Raw genomic sequence first — 26,960 nt, forward strand, 5'->3', positions numbered from 1 at the left:
CTTCTAAGAATCTCTTGGATCCCGTCCACGGGTGTTAGTTGTCACAGGGTTGAGTTTCTAGATTGCCTACAAAGGGATTCAGGAGGCTTGATCTAAATTTATAAGGACACTGCTGCAGTAACACCCACTTTGATGGCCGTCGCCGCGGCTATCGCTCGTCGTCCATATGGCGTGGCGCTGTGTGATGTGCTTCTCGTGTACAGCGTGTACTGAGATGTTTGTTTGTTTGTTTTCTTTCTGCAGGAAGATGCTCGAATTAAAGCTTTTTTTTTATGCTGAGAGGAGATAACTTGATTTTTTTTAGATAGCATGTTTGTAGGAATAATAATAAAAAAAGATTACAGCACATGCTGGTGGGTGTAAATAAATTGGTTTATTTGGTAATTTGATTTCCTGCATTATTTATAGTTGTCATGGCTGATGCATAATAAAAGGGAGAAAGATCCTGTTTGGTAGTTGAGCGGCAAAATAAAGTGGGCCGAAACAAATAGTATTCGCTTGTTTAACTCACACATATGAATGCTTGTCTTGCATTGCCTTGAGCAAGAGCAGTTCTCATCATGAGTCATTTTCAGTTCTGTAATAATGAAGTAGGAATGCCTGATTGCATACACATTTTCTTTTTTTTATTCTTCGACAAACAGCAGCAGCGTTCAGTGGATTAACCTGATGTATTTAGTTTGTTATGCGGTGGTCAAGGCCAGCAGGCCAGATTGTGCTCGAGATATTAGAAGAAGAAGAACGTGTGCTGCAGCCTGTGTTTTTTTTTTTCCTTCTGCGAATCGCCTCCAAACTGACTTTTACCCACCAACACAGCCGATTTCACGCCACCGCTCCCGTCGTTAACCTGCGCTTTGGTTTCCTCGCTAATTGCGATCGCTGCATACGTGTCAAGTCGAAACAATTAAAGTGAAATTTAATCCAACTGTCAGTATTTATGCATTCAGAGGTTGAATTTCACACTTGATCCGGTCCAAGAGAGAAAAAAAAAAACAGACCCGGTGCCATAACGTGACACAGTCTATAGAAAGCGGTGTTTAGAGCAAAGCTTTGGCACGTGAAGAATGAAGACGAAGGTTTTGTTAGAGGAACATCTTGGAAAACCACGATTTTTCTCTTTCAGGGGGGTATTTGAATGCTTTTATTGGATAGCAGCAGTGGAGAGAGACAGGAAAAAGAGAAGAGGGATGAATGGAGTAAATGTTCTCCAGCTGGGAATATGCAGCAGAATCACTCATGTTGACTTAGGAGGGATCGTCATCTGCAATTATTTAATATTAGACAAGAAAAAAAACCTGTATAGTCGATTGGTAGAGCACATCTTTAGCTGTGAAGTCTTGTTAAAAAGTTCTTTGTGTTGAACTCACTCCGACTGAATCGTCTCTGGTGTTTGGTTGACAGGCGTCTGGCCAAAAACTAAATAACTAACTCCCAAAACTCCCAGGGTGCACAGCAGTTTCCACAACCAGACGACAGGCCGCCAGGTTGCCGACGAGCGCGCCGGAAACGTGTCGGCGCTCAGACGGTGCACTTAACCCACAATCCACGCACACACACATTTCTCCAGCGCCGCTTTGAAGCAGCACTCGGAGATATCTCGCAATCTGCCGCGCCACATCAGTCCTTTCTGTTTGTTTAGCTTCAGAACGTCCTACATATGGCCACAGCTACTCCGTTAACAATCTGTTCCTCCTCGACAGCGCCGACTCCATTCTCCGAGTGTTTAATGCGCTTTAATCAGACGGAGAGTTACAGAAATGCTTCGTGTTCCTTCCAAGATATCATCAAACAGGAACAAGTGGAGATGATGCGTCTCCTTTACGTACAGTAGACCTGTGTGCCTTTGGATTACTCCGTTTAATTGCTTTTTTTAATTGCATCATTTCTCTCAGCTGCTAAGTGAGCCTCTTTTTTTTTTTTTCCTTTCTTTCTAATTGTAACTGTATGTGGCTGATCCTACCTATTTGTTCCGACAAATTAGCCGAGCTCGGCTGTGTCACGTCGAGCATCCTGTTTGGATTATCATATTATGGGAGCTGAGGGTGACGTCCTTATTAAACGTCTCGCTGTGAACGCCGATAAACTGCTTTTGTTGTTAAATGTTTACCCTCGCGAAAAGTATTTTATCAAAAACACGCTCTGCCGATACAATTAATCGTAAGGTAGCTTTGCTTTTTTTTTTTGTTAAATAAAAAAATGAAAGTTGCAATGGAAGTTGTGCTCAGGCTGATCGATCTAATATCTTGTTTTTGTTGAAGTTATTGCAGCTTTGACTTTTTTTTTTATTTTGGGACAAAAGCCAAGTTATGCAGAGTAACAGTTTAGAAAAACAGCTTAAAGAAAAGCACCAAAAGGAGATTCATCAGCACAAAGAAAACCTGTTGGGCTTGAACCACACTGTGGCTCTGCGATGAGTGCATCACAAGTTATGATTTCTTTTGTGGTTTTAATCATTTTATTTTAATGCCTTCAAAAATATTCCAGCGGGCGCAGTTGGTAGCACTGTTGCCTCGCAGCAAGAAGGTTGCCGGTTCGTGGGGGCACTGGGATCTTTCTGCGTGGAGTCTCCATGTTCTCTCCGTGCAGCGTGGGTTCTCTCCGGGTTCTCTGGCTTCCTCCCACACAGTCCAAAAACATGTTGAGGTTAACTGGTGATTCTAAATTGTCCGTAGGTGTGAATGTGAGTGTGCTTGGTTGTCTGTCTCTAAGTGTAGCCCTGTGATAGACTGGTGACCTGTCCAGGTGAACCTGCCTTCGCCCTAAGTCAGCTGGGACAGACTCCAGCCCCCCGTGACCCTAGTGAGGATTAAGGTGTATAGATGATGGATAGATGGAAAAATATTCCATGCTTAAATCAAATGCTTTATTTTACATTTACTGCAGTAGAACATCACTGCTCTCTGGTAGAGATGCACTGTTTACCATAACTTGAGCTGTTTGGTCGAGGCTCATAGTTGGAGCTAAGCAAAAGAAGAACTAGCGGTCCCCAACCACCGGGCCGTGGACCAGTGTCGGGCCGTGGGTCATTTGTTACCGGGCCGCACAGAAAGAATAAAAACGTTTTATTGGTGTATTTTATTTCCAGCGGAATCTGCAAGGTGTTTTATTTTGAAAAATGACGAGCTCGTCTTCCCGTCACTTCCATCTGTGCTCGTTTCGTTGTGCCCGGCCGCTAAACGAAGCCGTCAATCTAACCGCCGCCAAAATAAATAAACAAACAAACGTCTCAGGAGAGACTTGACAGAAGATGAACACATATTTCGCAATAAAAAGTACTTTTATTTATATATTAAACTTTTTAATACAAAAAAAAAAACGATTCTTTTTTGTTATGTGACCGGTCCGTACAAAAACGTCTTGCCTAAAACCGGTCCGTGGGGCAGAAAAGGTTGAAGACCGCCGTGTTAAAGGGTTAATATCGACCGCTCTAAATGTGTTGTGGTCCCGGCCCTGACTGGGATTGAAAATAATCCATGGAAAATGATTTGCTTTTGGAGAAGTCACTTCCCAAAAGAAAACACTTCATTACTAAGAGGTTGCCAAGCTCTTGCCAAATAAGCACTTACTGTACTTCAAGAGATAAATGACACAAAACCACAGCCAAACATTATAAAACAAATCTTTTCCATCAATCACAATCAGGTTGGTATCCTCCGGTTCACTCGCGCTGCCGCTCGGCCCTTTTAAACAAGATTTATGCCTCCGTGTGCATAAATCCATGGCGGAGTGAAAAGTGATGCATACACAAAGGCTTGATGATAATGCTCTCCTCACGCTGATATTATGAGGGACAAGTTCTTACCGCGTGCACGCATTAGACACATTTACAGCTCGAGTCGACACCTAATCAGCCAGTGAGATCAGATAAAGTTCAGCGGTCTAAAGGATCCTGAATGTCTTCTTTTATTTTCTGTGCCCTCAGGTGATCCAGACCATCAGCGCCGTGGATAAAGACGAACCTCCGAACGGCCACGGCTTCTATTTCGCCCTGGCTGCACCTGTTGCCGGAAACCTCAACTTCACTCTGCGAGATAATAAAGGTGCGACAACCTCCTCTGTTATTCTTTGATATTGCATTCCGGCTGCTCGGTTTTACTGCTTATTTGTGTTCGTGTGGAAGCGTCTCGGGGTATCTGCGGGTCTGGAGAAGTCTCTCCGAAAGGTGTCTAAATTTAAAGTGTCAAATTGAATTTGCAAAGTCAAACGAAGCTGTTATGAAACGTTAATGCTTCTAACTGTGAATTCTACTTAAATAAATGTACTGTAAGATTGATTTCACAGTGGATGCTGCTACATACGGTGGTTCGTTCCTGTTTTTTTTGTCGGCGCTCTGGTCAACACCACCTATTCCTATTTTTTGATTTATTTTGCCTTCCGTCTCCCGCCGCCTCCTATTTTTTTATATTTAGTTTGAATCTTAGTGTGCACTGGCCTCCAAATTTCATTTCTAAGCATGTGTGGCACACTATCGATTGCATTCGACTTGTATTAAAACCGCTATTTGAATAAGGTTATGGACTGATTGACTCTCTCAGACATCGTCACTGTTGCCAGCTTGTGTAAGATCATGAGCTCATCGTGGTAAAGAGTCTATTTTACCAGAAATAGACTCTTTTTTTCTTCAGTTAATCCCTTCATCCATTTTCTCCTGCTTGTTCAGGTCCACGTCGCATTAATAAAACTAATAATATCATCAGGAATTACTCTTACACACTGCTGAGTAGTAGTAGAAATGGGTTTTAATAAATAATTCTAGGTAAGGCTGCACAGTTGCTTGAATGTTAATCATGATTTTTGGCCAAAAAAGACATTAATGACTGCGATATTAAACAAAATGTATGTTCTGCTTGTAGAAAACTCGGCACAAACTCCATTCGAATCTGCCATTAGTAATTTCGGGTCATGCATCTGTCTCAATGCTGCAGTAACTTAATAGGGAGACTAGAGGCTTCTCTGTGCATAGCCGAGTAGCTAGCGTCTGATGTAGCCTGCATATGAGACGTTTATGGACCATTGGTAAAGTAGATATTAAGCAAGTACGACATTTTAGGTATAAGTTCATTCAAACTTTGCCTCTACAATCTACACAGGTGGAGAAGACTCTTATTTTAAGTCTTATTTTGATGCAAAGATGTGCACATTAGCAGGAATGTAGCACAACTTAAAGTGGAATCAGTGCTCTGTTTATTCAAATATCGTTAGCCTCATAGCATACTTGCCTAAGTCATATTTTCATGTTTTTTGGGAAATGAGAAAAAACACAATTTTTAGAAATTACGTTGGTATTTATTATTGATTTTTTTAACAGTACATTCAACCAGATGTGATTGGCCAATGACATAGGTAGAAAGACAGGATGTTGCAGAAGTGATAGGAGAGTAAAGTTAGGCAAATATCTCAATTTGACCAAAAAATGACTTAGGCAACTATGCTATGAGGCTAACGATATGCAAATGCAATAAAAATATTTGGTTCCCAAAATTAGATATTAATCATGATAAGTAATTATGATGCCAAAACTGATCAAAAATAATAATTATTAGAATTTTGGCCATCATCATGCAGCCATTCTACACCATGCTGGCGTACGTTGGACGGTACGATGGTGACATATCTTTTAAATTTCCTGTCAAAAAGGTGTTAGTCAGTCATTTAAAGTTATACTAAATCTCTCCTCCCTTGTCAAACCTTCAACTCTCAGATCAGGCCTGTTGCATGGGGCTGCTAAATCAAAAACCTCCCTTGAGAAAATTGCCAGTGGCCTTCTTCTGACTGTAAAAAGGTGTTGGTCAAGTTAGGCACGGTCTATTTGCTGCTTACTTCCTTCCGAATTGAGCCTGGCAGCAATGCAATTGACACTTTGGCCATTGCTCACTCCAGCTCTCTATACCCAAACTGCATCTGGCCACAATCCACTGTGCAATCTGACTCGGGAGGAGAAGTACAGAGTAAGTGGTGCCTCCCGGCGTGCCCGGCCCTGCCAAATGAAACCATAATTCTGCTATGACAATGCCCCCTCTACCCCCTTTTTTTGTGTGTGTAATTGTTCATCAAAACTGAATGCAAAAACAAACTTTCCCGTGCAACTGGAGCACATCGGAGATAACCCAGTTTGCGGCACGGTTCGGCTTGGCACAGCCTCTGTGTAATGAAGGCTTTCTATACATCACAGGATGACTTTAACCTTAACACGCAAGATGAAAACTGCTTTTATACCATAATGATTCGCTAACCACCTACATGCAAAAACAGTGGGCGGATTAAGAAAATGATCTTCTCCTATAGGAAAACTTAAGTGTTAATTTGCATATAGCTCTGAAGACACATGAGAGTTGTGCCTGACTCCATCATTATTTACTTACACGAATCCCCACTGCTTTGAAAAGGAAAGAAAAGGAAAAAAACATGTGCAACGCCGATACACTCTGCGAGGTGGGTGATGCCCTGTGTTGAGTGTTTTGTTCGCATGTGTGGGAGCTGGGATATGGCCGCCACGTTACCTTTCGCAGGGAGCAGCAGCCAGGTTGTGCCACGATAATCCGTGCGAGTGCAGACGCGAGTTACATGTTGAACTGGATGTTTGAGGTAACCTTTTAGCAGATTAGCAGGGAGACTTGGCTGGAAGACGGGCTTCTGAAAGCTGTGCTGAAGAAAAGGTTGTGTGTACTGTTAGTGTTCTTCCTCTATTCCCTGAGATGAGGAGATATACGTACATGTATGCAAATGTTGTAACCACAGAACTCGTGTTGTTATTTAAGGTTCAATGTGGAGTTCACTTGGCTGTGAGGAACTGAACTTCACCCAGGACCTGAGTTAGACTCCGAGATGTAGTGCAAATTTTAAGCAAATTAGTAGCCTCTATTATGTTATTCCTCAAGATTTAAATCACAAATTAGTTATTTTCACACTACAAAATGCATTATTGTTGTCTAAGAGTACAGTAGGACGCTAAGTTTTCTCTATATGTGAATCTATGAGACCTATAAGCAAAATACGTCTGGGATTATTTCTCCGACTTCGCATCCGCTCTTCGACAATGTTATTATATCGCCGCCCTTTTTGACCACAGATGCTTCTTAATTGATGCTCATCATGCCGCTGCCGGGGTCTGTTCAGGTTGACTGCATTCCAGATTAGGTCTAATTGTTCTCTTGTCTATTTGGTCTTGCTGTGTTTCCTTCACATGGAAATAAATCCACGCATATTGGGTCCGGGTGCGTTTTCCATGATTTTGGATGAGGTCCATCGTTTAGGACCTGTGAGGACCTCTAGTTCTAGACCTTAAGTGTAAAATCTTTCAGGTAATTGGTAATTAAACTGTTGGGATGTTGGAGAAGGATCCAGTTTTTGTTAATAGAATGCTGGTCTAGGAGCGAGCACAGATATTTGTTATTGGGCCAAGTTGTGCCCGTTCTGTTCCAGTCTGATTTAGGGTTTACATTCAACAGGTAAAATCACACAGTGTGCCATATTCCCCATCTTAAATCTTCAGGTCCGGTAGCTGCCAGTCGGTCTCTTTAAGATCCTTTTAAACCTTGTTCCGCATCTCCGACCACTGCGATAACTCCTGCGTCAGCAGAGGAAGACATCCTGCTAAATAAATAGCTTTACCTGATGCTGGCATGGGTTCACAAAGTTAACTCACCTCCACGTCCCTCTGTACGCTCTGCAGTCTATTCGGGAACTCTTCATCCAGGATCTCAGCCAAACTCTGATCTTTTCTCCTCCTTCTTTTGGCCTCTGGGTATATGGAGAGTACAAGATGCCCTGTTGCCGTCCGTGTTGTTTTGGTACAAGAATACATGAGAATGGACAATCTCTTGGGCTTCGTCGGGGTCACCTACCACCACAACTTCCAGTCTTCTGTAGAAGTGTGTTGGAAGGTGTAGGCTCTTTCTTGGCTGACAAAAATCCTTGAAAGTTGGTGGAAACGGTCTATGTGTGGTTTGTCCAGCCTTTGTAGGGTTCAGCTAGTCTTCAATTGGTGCTGAAGCTTAAGGTTATGCAACGAGAACTGTTCAAATTAACCCAAGAGGATCCTAATTTGTAACGACCTGGGTTAAAGGAAACATGAGTGTACGAAACCAGGTAGTAAAGAAGTGATTTACCCAATGGGGTGTGGACGAACTTTACCAGTCTGCACAAAGCCCTGGTTTCAACCCCTTCCAACCTCATCCCCCCAAAAATCAAACCTCACTTATGTGTCTGCGGTTGAAAGGGAGCAAATTTCTGCAGCCTGATTCCCAAATCTTGCAGAAGAGGCTGTTAAAGCGGCATAATAATTATCAGGGGTTGGGGTCAACAGTCACGTATTGGCGTAACAATTGGGTTCGCACTTAATTTGCCGTGTAGTTTAATGCTTTCGCTTTACTTGTGCGTGCTTTCTGCCTTGCTGCACACACATATCCCTGGAGGAAGAATAAAAGACACAACCGCATGTTTCGCATTCAGTACCAGAACATTTTTATTTAACATTTTTTTACTTGTTTTTTTTTTTTTCTTTCTCGCCTCAACCCATCACAGTTGTTACCAACCGGCCGCGTGTTTTTCTTCATCCATGAGAATGTTTTTCTGATTTTACTAAAGTGGCATTTACACGAAAGCCCCACTGTATATTAATTTTTTTTATTTTTTCTTACCTTGTTCTTAGACTTCTGAAAGCAATCTGAATATCCCTCAGACAAACAAAGGAGTTGTCCTTCAAGGCGAAATCTACATTTCAATCGTGACTGCTCAATTTAAAAGTACATTTCAGTCTATTGATATAGTTGTCATGGAATGGCTTTTCTTTTTTTTTTTTTTAAAGCTGCTGTAATGGCACATTGTTCCCTCCTGGCTGCCTTTTTTTTTTTTCTCTCTCTCTCATACATGGAAATTTCATACAAGACTTTACCATCAAACCAAAGCTGTTATTAGCCAACAGGTGGTCATGACCAGGGAGAGACGCCACAGTGTGTCATATAATGAATCGTGTTAATGACACCATCTGTTGGCGTTCCTGCTTTTTAATACTGTAAAATCATTTCAAACTGCACAACCAAAGCACAGCAATCATTACAGAATGGAAGCCAAGCCTCCTGCTAGCCATATATTTGCAATTCATTGTTCATTTGAAGCTGATAAACTTGATATGCAAATTAAATGCAGCTTCTTTTTTTTTTCTTTCCCCTAGAAGTCTAACTGATATGATGCTTTCACTCAACAGATAACACGGCGTCCATATTGACAAAGCGAGGCGGCTTCAGGAGGCGGGAGCAGCCCGTGTACCGACTGCCCGTGTTGATTGTGGACAGCGGGAGTCCTGCCCTCAGCAGCACCAACACGCTCTCGGTGCGCGTTTGCGACTGTGACTCTGACGGCGTGGCCTTGTCTTGTGGAGCTGTGGCCTACACATCGACGGGCCTGAGCACCGGCGCCCTCCTGGCTATTTTGGGCTGCATCATCACACTTCTGGGTAAGACCTACGCGACCTCGGTGTCAGAGATGGAAGTCCGTGTAACTAGTACTTGTTTTTTTTTTTTCCTTGTAGCTGAAGGTGTGAAGCTCAGAGTGGATTGTGTTGGTATTGCTTTTAACAACCTGAGTTTTATTTGATCTATTCCCATCCGTGCATTTCGTTCAACGGTTTAATTATAGTCACCCACCAACGTCACCGGGAGTTTGTTTACAACTTGTCTAAACATAGTTGTGTTTGCCTCGCAGGCAGAAAGAAGCGTTAAGATCCTATAGTGGCAAGTTGGAAGTGTCAAAATTCAAAATGTCACACATTATCATGCAGAAAGATGGCCCTCATCACTCCTAAGGTATCGGTTAATTATTATTGATGCATTAATGATGTATTTTATATACAAATGGGCAGTTAAGAACATTTAACCTACCATCACTTGTGGCTTAAGCGGTGAACTACTGTACGCAGTGTGGCATTTATCTCTGTAGGTCAGTGGAGTACGAATGTGAAATAGTGTGTAATGATAATATTCAAGTAAAGTTTAAGCACCTCTAAATTAAGCGCGGCGCTCGACTGAATGTACTCGACTCAACAACCGGCCTATTTAAGCAAATGCCTCACGTCTTCAGATTCCAGCACTTAAGGAACAACCGAAAGAACGTGACCTCAGCTCATTACGAGAACTTTATTCAAAATTTAATTCCGATGCAATTAGCAGCAGATAAGGTGGAAGGCAGAAAGAGTGGCGCCAAGTAAATGCTAAGACCTTGTCCAGAAGCAGGTCTGCAACAACAAAAAAGAAAACAAGCAGCGGTATCGGCAGCTAATAGCTCGTGATGCTGCACAAACAGTGGAGCCAAGACATCGGCTGTCACTGTAGATATTAGCGCGGGTGGCAAATATTTGGCTTCGGCGGAGTGAAGCGCTGATACCCCGGAACTCAACGAAGAGCAAACCTTTGAGGAAGACTTGCTGCAGTCCCTGAGCTGTGAACTTCAGCTTGAAAATGCGCGTTTGCGGCCAAGCTGCTTAGGCCTAATTGCAAATATGACGAATGACAAACGAACCAAATCACTGAATGTAAGAAAGCAGCAGTAAAAAAAAAAAAAAAAAAAAAAGCACCACAAAAACATTGTTTTGCCTCTAAACAAATAAAAAAAGACTCTGAAATTCTCCTTGTTGGATTGTTTGTGTGTGAATAAGGCTGCAGCTCATGGTTATTTTCTCTCAAATTATCAATCAATCAGTCATTTAAACTGAAACATGACACCATCCAACAGGAAAAGCTGCCATTTCTTGCTGTCTTATGATCTGCAAGTTTTCTGCAGCAGACTTCACGTGGTAAGAAAATGAGAACTGAAGGAGCAGCATCGCTCACAGGGACTCACATTAGCAATTCTAATTGATAAAACATATAGAGATGAATTCAGATGATGCTACAGTATAGCCTGATGTGTACCAGATCAGACGTCTGACTGTCCATCAGATCAATAGGATCAATAAGCCTGTGTCTGCAGCGCGGCCAGACATTTTTAAAGACTAAAGAATACACACATATCAAAATGACATCTATCCTCATCATATTACAATTCAATATTTTTTTTTCTAACGATGTTTTCACAGAGGAGGAACAAATCTGAGATGAGAACATTTAAAAAAGATGCTCCCCTGCTGTCCTGCACAAAAGACAAACCTCCTCCTTATCTGCCCCCCTCTGCTCTTATAATAATTTAGTCTCTTAGCAAATCTTAAAAGTGGGCACCGACAGCTTATATAGACTTGGTAGTTGTCTGGCAAACCTTCCACCGTTCGTCGTGTTGAGTTGCGGTGGGCATATATTTAAGCTAACAACCCTTGCAGTTCAGATTTAAGTTCAAATTTAAGTGGAGGTAATGCAGATTTACAGTCGTGCACTCCGAACCGCAGCACACCTCAGTATTTACAGCACATTCAGACTTATCTCCGCTGTTATGCATTCTTCGGGCAGTTCAGAGTGTGCGAGAGAAGTCTTGCTAAAATAGAGTTGCATCTTGAGGTCTTGCACAGGTCAAACCTGGGGGGAGATATCTTCCCCTCATATTTTCTCTTTGGTAAATATACATGACCTCGGTCAGCGAGCTCTGAATAGCAGCCGGGATGTTTACAAGTAAAATGCCACTGAAATCCTGCCAACAGGATCAATTAGCTAGCATCCGTTCACTGGGTTTTTACTGGGATTCTGGAGTATTTTTATTTTGCCTGAATACTTTGCTGAGCCCATCGGATGGTTACATTTATTCTGTGGATTTGTTTTTGTTTATTTTTTTTTTCCCGAAACCAAACCGAAATCTGGATAAAATGTGTACAGCGTCCACAAGACGTATTCCACCTTCATCGAACCATTGTTCATATGATTTTAGAGTTTACAAAAAAGATTCTCTTACGTCAAAGTGAAAGCAGATTTCTTTAAAGTCATGTCAGTTCATTAAAAATCTAAAAGTATTCACCCACGTCATTTATTGGATGCACATTTGGCTACAATTAAAGAAGTGAGCCTGTGTGGGTAGATCTCTATCAGCATTGCACATCTGGAAATTTTATTCCACTCTTCTTTGCAAAGTTGCTCAAGATCTGTGAGTAGAGATCGTCAGTGAACAGCCCTTTCAAGCCCTTAGTTAGATTGAGGTCTCGGACTAAACCATTAGCTTTAGCTGCTTTGGCTACCAAAGAAGAGATACAAGGACTAGCTGAAGAAGTCCCACAGCACCGGCCACATAGACGTGGTCTACTCTTGTGGCCGACCGCGTGGCCTGGTGTCGTACTGTCCACCAGGTTGTCTCCTCCTCTGACCTAAGGGACAAACGACGCAGGAGGAAGAACCGCGAGGCCACAGCAGCAACAAACCCAGACCAGACCTTCAACTGCAGCTGGATCTGTCTGTCCCTCTGTCGACGTGGACCAACTCTTCTTAGATGTTCGTTCGTGAAGCAACCTATTGGCGTGACGTTTCGAACAAAATGCTCTTGCTCAGACTGCTGTTTTTGGTGTGCGGATCGTTCTTCTCTTCTTTTCTCATTTTTGACATTTTGTGATCCAGCACCCAACCCAGTGGGCTTCGGGGATGTGCGTGCCTTTCCTTCTTTAGACGTTCGTGAAGCAACGCCAACAAAAAAACGCTTTGGGTCATTATCTTGCTCGAAGCCGAATCTTCCCTCAAGTTGCAGTTTCCTTGCAGGCTGCATCAGGTTGTCCCTCTGGTTTTTCCCATATTTTGCTGCATTCATTTCACCCTCTACCCTTACATCCCCACATCATGATGCTGCCACCTCCATGCCTCATAGTGTGACTGGTGTGTTTGGGATGATGTGCAGTGTAACATAGCGTTTAGTCAGATGGCCAAGAAGTCTCATCAGACCTTCTTCCAGTTGACTTCAGAGTGACTACTGGTAAACTCTAGTTGAGATTTAATATGAGCTTTTTTCAACAGTGGCTCACTTTTTGCAGCTTTACCATCAAGCTGTCATTGGAGAAGACAGTTGCTGTATGCGCAGTCTCTCCCATCTTCACCACTGAGGCTTGTAACTCCATCAGAGGACTCATAGGTGTCTTGGTGACCTCCCTTCACTGGTCTCTTTCTTGCACAGTCTCTCAGTTTTTAAGGATGGCCTCCTCTTGGCAGATTTACACATGTGGCATATTCCTTCCATTTCCTAATGATGGCTTTAACTGCGCTCTCGGGGATATTCAGCGACTTGGAAATGTTCTTGTATCCGTCCCCTGACCTATGCTTTTCAATAACCTTTTCATTGAGTTGTTTGGAGTGTTCTTTTGTCTTTATGGTGTAGTTATAGCCAGCAGCACTGAATCACCAGCGCCTGGACCTTCCAGATACAGGTGTCTTTATACTGCAATCACTTGAGACACATCCCCTGTCCTCAGATGATCTCCATTCCACTAACTGTGTGACTTTTAACACCTTTTGGCTGCACCTGCGTTGAATTAGATGAGTCTCTTGAAATGGGATGAATACTTAAGCAGTCAATTATTTTACATTTTACATTTTTAATTAATTGACATTACTTTGCAGAAATCTGTTTTTACTTTGTCATAAAAGAGTCTTTTTTTTTTTTTTGTAAATCCTTGTTCAAAAAGCCAAATTAAAATGACTATAATTCAATGTTGAAAAGCAATAAAAGGGGAGAACATCCAAGGGGAGCGAATCATTTTTTTATAGGCACTGTGCGGTCACCTTGACTTCATGTTCAGTAATTAACTTGTCCAGCTGTGATGGCATTACTGTATATTTAACATCTGTTTTTTGATATTTAATACAAATACATCCGCTTGATTGGGCACAAAAACAAACACGAGGATGTGACTGATTCCGTTGTTAAAGTAGGGTTTTTACAACCCTCTTTTGCTAGTTATGATTATTTGTCATTTATACGGCAGCCAGGCCCTCCTGATTTGGAGCACTAAAAAATAAAGTGTGATAATGTGCATTTTCCTTGACAGAAGGCGATGCCTCAAGGCAGAGTGAGTCAGTGATGAGATTTTAGATTTTAAATCGTTGTCTAAGGGAAGTCTCACGATGGCTTCCCCCAGGTACGTGTCAGTATATTTTATTAACTTAATAATAATTCAAGAAGGTCACGGAGACAAGTCATGTATAGAATATTGCATTTCAAGGACGCCGTGCTTCTGTTTTTGTGTAACACCATATGTTAAGTAAAGACACTTGTAAATGAGAATTCATTAGCATACCCTTAAAGATGATGCAGCAGTGAGCCATCACCTCGAGGCTGCATTATTGCTCATAAAACCCACAGACAAAGCGTTACCCCCATCAGGGAAAGTCATAGTTTAACGCTTAGGTGATCTTCATTGAAAGCTGGGGAGGTTCTAAACAGCATATACAATAACCGAAATGAGATCTTTGATGGGGTCAAACTTTGCTTTTCATTCTGGTCCCCTTGAAGTCTGCCTTCTTTTCATTGCGACAGAATACTTCTTGTGATAAATGAAAACTTCAAAAGAGCAACAGGGGGAAATACGAGGCAGTGCAACCCTGAACCCGGCATCGCTAATGAAAGCTGGCTCTATTCTACACGGCATGGCCTCAGGCCACAGGCTTAGAACTAATGGCCTCCAGTTTAATATACCTCCAAGTCGCCTTGTCTCGGTGTTTGTGTGAATGTGGCTGTGTGTCCTCAGCTGTCCCCATCAGTCTGTTTTGCTCAATTGGATCAGCCTCTTTCCCTCTTTTCTCTGTTTCCTCTTTGTGCATATCCGCCCCCCAACCCTCACCCAGCCTCCCCCCCAGAGACCTCTTTCTTCCCTCGTATTAACAGCCCATGCGTGACCACTCGGCCCAGTTCTTTATTCTGATCTTCCTTGATAGTCTTCCATCAAGATCTTTTTCAATCTGTAGGTAGCAATTGAGGCCGTGATTGCGTGTGATTGTGTTGTTGTGGATGAGACCCGAGCTGGAATAAGACCCGTGCTGCGTCTCGCTGCTGTCGTCCTCGTGCGCTGTCAGTCTTAAATCTGCTTTATTTTCTCCCCCCTTTCTTCCTTTTCTCCCCCCCTCCATCAATCTCTCTCCTTCTCATCAGGTGAGAGGAACACGCACTCCCACCAGCGCCGCTGATTCTAGTTATCTGTCGTCATGACTGGGTCTAATACCTACAATGCGTGTGGAGAGCTCTTGGGGGGGGTGCCACTCCTGCGCTAGTCTCGGTATTCATTTTGTCTGAGAGCTTCAATCACCGGCGGCTGATGGGGAATGTGCACCTCTCGTCGGCCTGCCTTTAAAACCTGCACGGCGACACATTAGCATTAGCGCTACATACTCATAAGCTAAGTGGTCATTAATCATAGGTTGATATTTTTAGATTTAATTACTGTGCCTGTCCTCTACTTCTTGCAATAATGTTCCTGAAAATGCCTGAGCACCACTATGTTTTTAAAAAAAAATGTCAGTTAAAACCTTTTTTTTTAATGATGCAGTCACTTTCAGATGATACATCCAAACTACTGAGACGATCATTATCTCGTTAAGATCCAGCGGCTTTTTTTTTTTCTCCCCGGTGCAGGTCAGGTATTGCTCAGTCCTCCAGAGGGCCAATTAGGACATTACGTAGCTCTCCAAATCTCCAGACGGATGTTTCTATCTGAGTATTGCTTATCGGAGTCGTCCTATAAATCGGCGCGTCCATTCATCTGTCTCTTGTTTTACTGTCCGTCCCCTGTGGAAGTCCTCTGTCTGTCTCCGTCTGCACAGCAAACTCTTCAGATCGGATCTTTACGCTCAACACTGTAACCTAAAAATGCTTGCACTTGAATGTTTAATTGCATGCTATCATCGCAACAGGGAAATAAAACCGCTATTTAACCGAGCAAGTCAATAAACAGCAAATTTATCTATGCATGGAAAGAAAAAAAAAAAAAACAACAGCTTGCAGAAGGATACAGAGAACAAAATAAAAACCAGAAATGTTGATTCAACAGTAAATAAACACCATAATCTGGACAGATGCACCGTCAACACTGTGACAGCTAATATCAGCCGCAACATAAACGCCGCTGGAATCATGCAGCAAACATGCAGCGGCGCTGATAAAGAATGACACGGGGGGCCAGGAAAATGGAGGTTTCGTGTTTGCTGATTGTGATTGTTTCTTGTTTCTCTCTATCAAGTTGTCTGGCAGAATGCCTTTTGCTGCTGCAGACAATGTCATCCCAGGGGGAGAGTGATATCTGTCATGTTGCTGAGGAGGCTTGACACCTCGTTATTTGACCAGACACCTTTATTTTCTGGCTCGCTCCCTTCCACGCGTGTTGTGCTTTTGTTCTGGTAATTTGCACGTCACAAGTCGGTTAACGTTACAATAGCGCTGTCAGAAAATTAATCAGCAGCTGTTTTTTAAAAATACTGATTAATTGTTTGAGATCCATCAAGAGAAAAATAGTCAAATATTTGTTTTAATATCTGTTTTAAGCTTCCCAATTGTGAGGTTTTTATTGCAGACTAATATGTTTTGGTTTGGGGCCTTTGGTTCGACTAAACAAGCAATTTGCAAGACCTCACCTCGGGAATGATGATGAATAAAAAAAAAAGATTAGAAATCTTGAAATACCCAGTTGAAAGTCACAGCGAATGAAGCTGAACTCGTGGATTGGAATTAGATTGAAATCAAATCCTTCAAATTTGACTCAATCACTCAAATTTGCCCTCTGCTTCTGCTTCTTGCTGGAAATCACTGACTGTATATAAATGTGGACAACATCTTTGCGACATCGAGTTCAGTGTGGTGATTCTGGTCGTCGCTGTATCGGCAGTTCCTGACTCCTAGTAGCTCTAAACCAGGGGTGTCCAATCCTGGTCCTCGAGGGCCACAATCCTGCAAGTTTTAGATGTTTCCCTCTTGATTCAGTCCATCAGCTCATCATCAAGCTCTGCAGAAGCCTGATAATGATCCTGATCATTTGAATCAGGTGTGTTGGAAGAGGGAAACATCTAAAACTTGCAGGATTGTGGCCTTAAAGGACCAGGGTTGGACACCCCTGCTCTAAACTCATCCAAAAATTCAAATAAAAGAGTTGGTGGAACAAACGTTTCTGGGTTTTGAACTGTCCAATGACAGCAACCAAATGCCCCTCAAAGCTGCCACACCCTTAATTCTGCATAAATGTAAGCTAAGAAAATACTTTATTCTTCCAGAAGGAAGTTCTTGTGGCAGATTTTGCTCAGAAAAAAAACTAATTACGTAACATTAAAAAGGTAGAAAGCAATAAGATGTCAGCCTAATACAATTTAAATGTTGGATAAATATTCACACCGTGGACAGCTGTCATGAAAGAAGACACTAGTTATAGAGACCAGATTAATTTCTCATACCAGGCTTTAAACATGTTTATTGCTGGTGTAAAGTTGGACATTTTAACACAGGGGCTATGAGGACTGACTCGTTTTTGGAGCCAGCCTCTAGTGGCCATTCAAGGAAGTGCAGTTTTTAGGACTTCCATGTTTGCTAAGTCTTAGCTGAGGCTGTTGCTTGGTGAAAAGTTGAAACACTTTTGGTTTTTTGGTCCAACTAAGACCCTAACACAGCGGTCTTCAACCTTTTTTGCACTACGGACCGGTTTTACGCAATAATTTTTTCTACGGACCGGTCATTACCCACATAGCAAAAAAAATTTCTATTAGAAAGTTTCACAAACAAATAGAATTACTTGCTCAATATGTGTTTACTTTTTCTTCTGTCTCAGCATCGAGTCTCACCCACTTTCCAAAGAAGCTTTCCGGAGACTTTTCTTTTTTTTTTTAAAATACATTTCAGCAGAGGTTAGTCTGACGGCTTCGTTTAACGGACGGCCATAAAAAGTGCAGAAAACAAGCACAGACGGAAGTGACGGGAAGACGATTTAGTACTTTTTCAAACTAAAACACCCTGTAGACTGCGCTGAAAATAAAAATAAAACAGCAAAACTTCTTTTTTTTCTTTCTGTGCGGCCCGATACCAAATGATCCATGGCCCGGTGGTTGGGGACCACTGCCCTAACACACCTCATGCTATGATTTCCACCCAGCTAAGGGTCGAGTTTAGTTGTACATGCTGGGTGGAATTAGTTAGTCATCCCACTCACATGTGAATGGATGCTCTGATGTGTACGCCTTGCAAGTCCTTTTAAATTTTTTTTAAAACTAAAAATACTCAGAAATCAATAGCATATATCAAGAGGCAGTTTAAAGATGTTGCAGTTTGGTTTTCTTTCACATGTAACAACAGATAAATGACAGATTGCTCCAAGAACACACAGTTTTAACTCTAAAATCTACTGTCCCTGTAGGAAGTTGTGCAAAATCATGAGAACTTCCTTCTACCATATACAGTAAACCTGTTCATTCTGTATTTGTATCGCTTTCAACGTCCCAACCTGCTGTTCTCATAACGAAGTTGTGAAAACAGCAGTTTATTCATTAGCCCTCCTTCAACTCGCAGAGGAAAAAGTGGTTCAAGTTCCACAGTTTATATCAATATCGCGCTCTGCGTGTAAAAATGATCGACTCAATTTTCGCACTAGTCGGCAAACAACAGCAGGTTAATTAATGCGGCGGCGAAATCAGGCTTTTAATCAGAACCTTAAACTGCTCTGTGTGATCTGGTGAAGGGTGCATGAGTGGCCTCACAGAAACAACTGATTGCACTGAAATAAACTGATAAAATTCTGCTTCCCTGATTATTTTTTTTAACCAATTTTTTTCATCATCAGGAAGTCACAGTCGGCAGTTTGATTCACTGATCTTTTTATAGAGTCTATCATTAGCTATTTAGTTAACTGACTAAGTTCCATTTACTCTCACTAATAAAGCAGTTCGGGTTGGGGATATCATATTTCAACCTGTTTTCACTCCCATTGCCTTAAATACTGCCTTTTTTTCAGACCTTAGAGATACGCAGCAGATGTAATTTGCCATTGGTGCAACTCACATCAACATCAACACCTATAGACTTATAGTTGTAGGACTTTCCCCCATGAAACTAAGGTTTGTGTCCCATTATTGAACCTATAATTCTTCACTTAGTTTCCTTTTGTTTCGTGACATCAGTGCCATTTTAACTCACTACATCCTCATCAAACACATGTTGCAGGTGAAACTTCCAGCAACAAAACCAGCAGAGAACATTTGGTTACATCTATTTCTGGCATTCATTCGTTTCCGTGGGTTTACTGAACCACCCTGTGCTTTGAAAAATGACACTAAAGTGCGCCCGGTGAATTGAAATGTGACGATCTGACAAAGTGGCCGTGAGTCCCACACTCCATGGTTTCAATATGCTAAATGATTAGAGCCGGAGTGTGGGGCTTTTACCCGTAAACGAGGGTCCGTTACGTGCTGATTAAACCTATCAGCGCCTGGTAAATCTCAGTGTGTTGCAAAGTATAGTGGAGGAGCTTTAAATCTGAGGTCTGTGGTGTGTGTTTAACGCCAACCACCGACTGATTTGCCAGTTTGAACGGAGTCGACGAGCAACTTCAAGAAAAGAGTCTGATGCCCCAAATAGAAAAGAAATCAGAGGAAGGGATGTAAAAGGGTATATATGTAATAAGCAGTAGTGTTTGTGTAATTACTCTCACTGCCAGAAGGGGGAGACAAAAGTTCTGCAAAGCAGGAAGCAGCCAAAAATATTTAGCAAACGTGCTTCATCAGGATTGTGGTTTGAGACGACTGAACTGGCCTCATCAACGTTATTTCACTGACATCACGTTTTGATTTAAAATGCATCTGACATCAACTTTTTTTTTCCAAATGGGAAGAGCTTAGGGGGAAAAAAAAACAAGTAGCAAAATGAAATTCAAATCTTGGCAGAAAATTGCATTCATGTCGGACCTCATAACACGTAGCCGGAATAATAAAACAGGTCTTGGGGGCCTTTAATTATTTGAGACGGATGCTTCATGTTTTCTATGAATGACGAACACGATCGAGCTAATTAGCGTTTCAACCTAAAGCTTCGTCACAGCCGCTGATTATAACCTCTTATAAACTAAACTGCTGCAGCGTGTGGGTGACATAACGAGTAAATAATCAGTCCCAGGTTCACCAGAATTACAGAGAAAAAAAAACCACCGTAATGAGAAAGTGACGCCTGCTAGTGAGAAAAGGGCAGCGCAGAAAACTCACCTTGTTCACTATTGATTGTGCGGCGTGGATCATTTCAACAATTCAATTACAGCAGAAGCCTTTGTAGCAGTAAATTGATCTCCTTTTCTTTGGGTTTTTTTTCATTTTGTATACATCATCGGTACAGCCGCTGTGAAGAGCGGGGCCTCCCGTCGTAACACAGTCGTGTTTGCTAAACTGCCTCGGCTGGAAATCATTTCTTACAGGACCCTGGGTACCTGACACCGACCCACTATTTGTATGCCTGGCCATCCACCTGCTCATCCTAGTAAGCTTGTGATTGGATGTTGGCTCGTTTCCAGCCTGTGAGGCATCGCGGCTGCCTTCTAGGCATTAAACCCTAAAGAGCTTTGCTGGAAAGCACTGAGAATATTCTATTTCAATGTGCCACTTTGTAATTCACTTTGGAGGAGCCTTTACTGAGTCGAATAGAATTTAGAATGACTCCAGTTCCTAAAATCAGAGGAAACAATCTTCCACAGAAATGTTTGGCATTCCGTCTCAAAGCACTAAAAAAGTGTCGTGGATATCGGTGGCTCTGGCGGGACCATTCCGAGTGTTTCACAGAGCTGGTGAGCGGCGATGCTAGTGCTGCCGTTGTAGGGTACAAGCAGCTGCCAAATAGCCAGCAGAGAGCTGCTCATTCATCTCCTGCAGTCTTTCCATGTGACACTTTCCTCCCTTCCATCTCTTCCATTTGCTCCCTTATTAGAGAGTGTGAAGCGGTGTTTGAATTTGGTTCCTGGGCCTCTTTCTCAGCTGCCTGCAGTAGCTCAATGCCGAGAAGGAAAAAAAAGAAATATGGGCTCACGGAACGATATTTCACTGGCACCAGCTTGACATTGATGGATAGAGGATCATTAGACATTTGCCAGTTTGCTTGGGCGTAGAGTTATTTTCAGCAATAATGTATGGGAGAGGGAACAGGGGCTGGAGGAGGGCTTCTGGAAAGATCTCAAAGGGCCACGGATTCGAGTTTTGGTGGAGTTTTGTACGAGTCTCGAAGCAAAATGTAGGTGTTGCAGTGCACAGAGGGCCACGATGGAGGATATTACATTATGGGTTCGCCTTCGTAAACCCTGATAGCGTTTGCAAAACACTTGGAATGAAAGGGCAGGATGTTCTGTCCACAACCCTGTCAGAGGAGCTCATACACACTGATTGACGACACATGGTCCTAAATGTACACGTTTCTAACAAATGTCACCGTTCAATGTTTTGAAGTCAGGTATTTTGGTCAAGTTTCCATTTGTACCACTTGCTGATTGCCTTAATTTATTGCTTTCTGCTGAACCATGAATCCATTTAGTCTGTTTTATTGGTTTATCCGTTGGTTTTAGCTGAATACTCCAACAGGTTTTCATTCCGTTTGGTATTTTGTTTATAAATTACTAATAACTAAAAATTTTCCATCATCAACTTTAACTATTTATTCATCAGTTACTTATTACTAGAGCTGTTTATTTATTGCTTTAGGCATACATTTAATCTGTTGCACCATTTTGTTTAACAAGCAGTTCAAAGTCTTCCATACCCATTACTTTTAACTAACGGCATTTATATTTAGTTGTTTAAACAGCTTGTGTGTACTTTCAGCAAACGTTTTAAACTTAAACTGTTGAGTCTTTTTTGTTGTTTACTTTTAGCAGCTTTTTAAAGTATTTGGCAAAATGTTTGGTAATTTATCCTCGATAAATGTTTATTATGTTAAGCTAACAACTTGTTCTGAAAAGTTCATTATTTTAAGCACGTACTGTTTTATTTACTTACATTATTTTCAGTAATTTTGAATTATTTAAATGTTTGTGTACTTTTAGCAAACAACTTTAACTGTTGAGTCATTTTCCCGCATCTATTTATGCTTTTTCATTTATTTTAGCGAACAAGTTTCATTGTTTGTTATGTTTACTTAACAAACTGAACTGTTTATTAGCATTTAGTTCAATAATTGTAATCATTTGTCTCTATTTGGTTTCAACTATGTTTAGTTATTCAGGTTGTTTGCTGACTATTTAAACCTTAACTTTTAGGTCATTTTAGTTATTTGAACTATTTTTGGAATCTATTTAAACCATTACTTCAGCTAAACATTTCAGTCATTAACTGTATCTAACTATTTCATTTACTTTAATTAAATTTAGCTAATTATGATTATCCATTACTTTTGCCGAACTTTTTGAACTTGTACTTTAACCATAATTTTAACTGTTAAAACTGTTATAAACAGGTATGTAGAAGCCAATAATGTAATAACGGCCGTCAACAATTTCCCTGAGGTTTGCACCAAAGGGATCAATAAAGTTCTATTCTATTCTTCTATTCTAACGTAATAAAGTTGCACTTTTTAAAATGTAATAGGTCAATAACGTAATAAAAGTCCTGAACCGATAACGTAATATCTTCTGGCCAATAACGTAATAAGTTCTTATGTTATTGGCCTGGTAAAAAAAAAAGGGGGGAAAAAATGTGTATATACATATATATATATTTGCAAATGTAATAACCAGCCAATGACAGAATAACTTATTACGTTATTGGCCAAAAGTTATCACGTTATCGGTTCATGACTTTTATTACGTTATTGGCCAGTTATTACCTATCACATTTGAAAAATTTTGCATTTTAAAAATTATATTTAAAAAAAAATTTGTTGTACTTTGTGTAGGATGACAATAAAAGCATTCTGTTCTAAAATGGCAAGTTCATCAAGTTATCAGCTGTTATTACGTTATCGGCTCCTACAAGGTATTTGAACTATTCATGCATTACTTTTACTAAACACTAATTCCTTAGTACCTACTTGCTAATTGCTTTTTTACACTTTCATTAGCTACATAGTTAGCTCATTGATAGTTTGCACACTTTCAATCATGTCATTTTCCAGTTAGTTGAGTCACTCTGCGAACTTTCCATTTAACCCTTAACCCCAGAAGTACCCCCCCGGGGGGTACGAGTACTCCTAGTCATTACTGTCTTTTAGCTCTTCCTGCATTTTTATTTCAGCTGACTGGTCCAGAAAGGACGGACATCGTCAGTTAGTATTGACTCAGAGATCTCTCCCTTTCTCTGCAGTGATGGTTCTGCTGATTGTGACCATGCGGCGGAGGAGGAAGGAGCCTCTGATCCTGGAGGAGGAGAGGGACATCAGGGAGAACATCGTCCGCTATGACGACGAGGGAGGCGGCGAGGAGGACACGGAGGCCTTCGACATGGTCACCCTGCGCAACCTCAACGTCATCAGAGACCCCAACGTGCGGCGAGATGTCACTCCGGACACTCCTACCTTCTTTCATTACCCCACAGCCTCCCGCCCGTCCTATAAATCCCTGCCAGACAACGTGGTGTTTCGAGAGTTTATTTGGGAGCGACTGAAGGATGCTGATGTGGACCCATCAGCTCCCCCGTATGACTCCCTGCAGACGTACGCTTTTGAAGGCAGCGGCTCTGTAGCCGAGTCGCTAAGCTCGCTGGAGTCACTAAGTACAGACTCAGATCAGAACTATGACTATCTCAGCAACTGGGGACCTCGCTTCAAAAAGCTGGCCGACCTGTACGGCAACAGCGACGGCACCGGCGTCTTCTCATAGCCCCTGAAACGTCTCCCTTAACACTTCTCAGACTTTAAAAAAAAAATGAAATAAAAGTAATTTATTGTCAGAGAAGATGATTTTGTCTGCCTTAGTGCATTGGAGGGAAAGATTCAAAGACAACACAAGAGATTGAGAGAAAAACACTTTGACTTCAAAGGTTTTTTTTTGGTTTGTTTACCTCCCTGTATGGATTTTCAAAAAAAAAAAGCGTGCCATGGTGAGTTTTGACACAGACTTCAAAAAGTGGCTTGACTTGAGGAGGAAACCTTGTGTGCAAAAAGACATTAAAGGTTTTCAGATTTTGGGCTACAGTCCAACCATTGACTGCCGAATGCATACATGATGGAGCCTTTTTACGAGGAGGCACCTGTCCTTTCATTCCGGCGATGGGCACGGGCCCAGCACTCCTGCTTTGATGCATTCCTTTGCTATCTTTGTGCTACAAAAAAACATCAGATTTCTCATGAAATGCCGTGTCCCTGGAGGCTAATCAGTAGTCACTTGACTGTTCATATGAAATTTGACAGCATTTTGTATGTTCTTTTCTTTTCTTTTTTTTGGGGGGGGGGGACTGGTTTTTCATAACATTTAAATCCGGAGCCACATTTTCCACGGACTCAGTCATACCTCTCCAGGCTATATGAGGTGTAACCGCGCCCATATAGCGCCGATATAAACAACGACGTGCTAAGGAAGTGATGTGAAGACATGAGTCGTGCAAATCATAAAAAAACGAATGACACTCGTCCGTTTGATGTCTCCGCCGGGTGAAACAAGGAAAACACATCATTTCTCTTAACAATACATTTTGCAGATGTTGCAATGTAGTGTTCGTCTCAGTCTGTTTTTTCCTTCCGCCTTTCTATTGCCAAGTCCAATGTATAATTTTCTGAGCTATAAACTGTCAGGATTTAGTTGTTCTGCCTTTGTACTAGGCAGGTGGGCCTGGGAACATCTGCTACATCAGAAAGCTTCGCTGATGGATCAGTCCTTGTTGTGCTTGATTGCGAGATTCACGCCACATAGACTCTAGAAAAAAAAACAAAAAAAAACAGAAAAAAAACGAATTTGTTTCTGAAGTGACAGTCCTTACCTGGGTGAAGTTGTAAGTAAATGAATTTTTGCTTCTGTAGTTTGCAGAGTCCAGCATATATTGTCATTCAGAAATTAAATAAATAATGTCGATGGTTTGAATATTGATGGTGAGAGGACAACACTGTATGATAATCATATTGTGCCGATTTCTTTCTTTTTTTTTTTATTTGATTTGATTTTTTATTATTTTTTTCTCTCCAGCTTAGACGAATTCTGTTCCGGTTGGGTGCGCACATGTACAGCCGATATGTATTATTATTTATTTTGACGAGGCAGAAATGTGCAAATGATGTTTTTATCCTTTTGCTGAAAATAAAAGTTGACATTCAGTTCCTTAAAAAGACCGAACAGATTTCCTTCAGTCCATCCGGTCATGTATGAAGAGACGAGTATATATATGGAGAAACGGGGTTATTTCTGACAAGACGCTCCAATAATAATCAATGATTCTAAAAATGGTGCTTCATTCTCAGTGCATTTGGGAAGCTAACCGGAGAGAGCGTTAAGGGAGGGAGGAGGAGAGGAATTTTCTTTTTTTCATATCTTTTTTTGATGAGCCCTTTTGTAGTTGAAAGCCCTGCTAGAGACGCTCCACAGAGGCTCGTGTGATGACTGGAAGGCTCACCGTCGGCCATTTGAGGAGCATTTTTCGCGAGTTAGCCGGGCCGGCGTGGTGCAGTCAAAGGAAGCTCCATGATAGGGCTGTTCAAACAGCGCATCTCCTGTGACGGCCGACAAAGGAACATGTACACAGTGTGCATGTATGGCTGCAATAACGCTTTCCTTTTTTTTAGTCTAGAAGCATAACTTCAGCCAAGATTTTAGGAATACTGAGGTCACGACAACCCGGATAAGAATTCTATTTTTCACGTATTATATATCCGTGTTTCACAGTTAAATTGTTCTCTCCCTGTAGGGCACTAAATGTGCCTTCAAAGGCTTTATTTTGGCACAAAAGCGTGCACATTTAGGAATATCATCACTAAAAAACACATGAATAAACATTAAAAAAATGTACCATGTGTAATTTTAGAATGTAAACTCCTCTTCACATCATTAAATTCCTCAAATTCCCAGAGATGAAGAACAAACAAGGCTCAGCGGGTTCAGTAAGCTACAGCCTCGCTTGTCTGTCAAGTACGAGGGCCAATTTGCTGAAGACAAGAAGAAGACGTGGGGTTTCCTGTTGTGATTTACAAGCGCTTGTTTTAAAATGCGTCTCCCCCCGATGATTGCGATTCAAAGGCCGTCTCTGTACAGTTCAGTCGGAAATGTAGTCGTACTGCTTAAGGTTTGGAGATCAAAACGGGAGGAAATCCGACGGTGTCACGTGATCCGCGGTTTTGCATCTTTATAAATGGATGTCGGTAGGTATTCAACCACCGCTGATCAAGAGCATCCCACAAGCCTCCAGCCCAGCTGTCTGGCCTCTGATTTGGTTCAGTCAAAGCTGCTCAGATCTTTCCACCTGCCCTTTTCTTCACTGTCCAGCACGCTGACTACTCCAACCAACTATTTTCCTGCCTCTAGCTATCTCTAACATCTTAACAGTCGACCCTTTTTATTGGATACCCAAATGGAAACAACTGTGAGGCTAAAACTCAAGTGTGAGACTTCATTGGAAAGGCAACATCTTATAGATTTCGAAAACATGTTTGTTTAGCAACCAAACTTCGAAAGTAACACAAAAAAAGTCTTTTTTTTTCATCGCCTTTAATTACAGAACCATCTGCGTCTTGTCATTATGTAATCTTTAGGCGTCAGGGTTTGTGGTGTCCCTGAACTTCCATAAAACGTCTCCAAACGGCCACATTTTGCTTTTACTCACTTCTATAACACCGGAGAACAAATGACAATGAAGCATCCTGATGACTATAAAACTTTCTACCCTCATCGCTCAGCCCTGTTGACCTTCTCCTGCTGTTCATTATGCCGTCTGTGTTTACAGCATAAAAGTAGGGAAATAGCTTGTTTCGAATGCAACCAAGCAACTCCCGCATAGGGCCGCAGGAAGAGGAAAAGGGCTACAATCATGAATGATTGACTTGTTGATAGTGAATAAAGAGGCGATGTCCCTTCCGACGTGCCCTGTGGTGCCTTATCTCGGAAAAAAAATAACGTGCAGCAGTCTACGGCGAGAGACACGTTTGTCAGTTTA

The 26,960-nt window shown here is 41.7% G+C and overlaps 1 protein-coding gene across 1 annotated transcript in view; it reads left to right on the top strand.

Moving 5' to 3' along the window:
• The window catches only part of cdh7a (cadherin 7a), a 136,286-nt gene extending 112,582 nt beyond the window's left edge, over positions 1 to 23,704 (top strand). Inside the window, exons 9-12 of the mRNA XM_008280929.1 lie at positions 3,923 to 4,042; positions 6,155 to 6,217; positions 9,211 to 9,454; positions 23,190 to 23,704. Of these exons, the coding sequence (XP_008279151.1) occupies positions 3,923 to 4,042; positions 6,155 to 6,217; positions 9,211 to 9,454; positions 23,190 to 23,704 (942 nt within the window). The remainder of the gene's footprint in view (positions 1 to 3,922; positions 4,043 to 6,154; positions 6,218 to 9,210; positions 9,455 to 23,189) is intronic.
• Positions 23,705 to 26,960: the final 3,256 nt, after the last annotated feature.

Source organism: Stegastes partitus, unplaced genomic scaffold (assembly GCF_000690725.1).
Source record: "Stegastes partitus isolate 25-593 unplaced genomic scaffold, Stegastes_partitus-1.0.2 Scaffold214, whole genome shotgun sequence".
Classification (NCBI taxonomy): Eukaryota; Metazoa; Chordata; class Actinopteri; family Pomacentridae; genus Stegastes; species Stegastes partitus.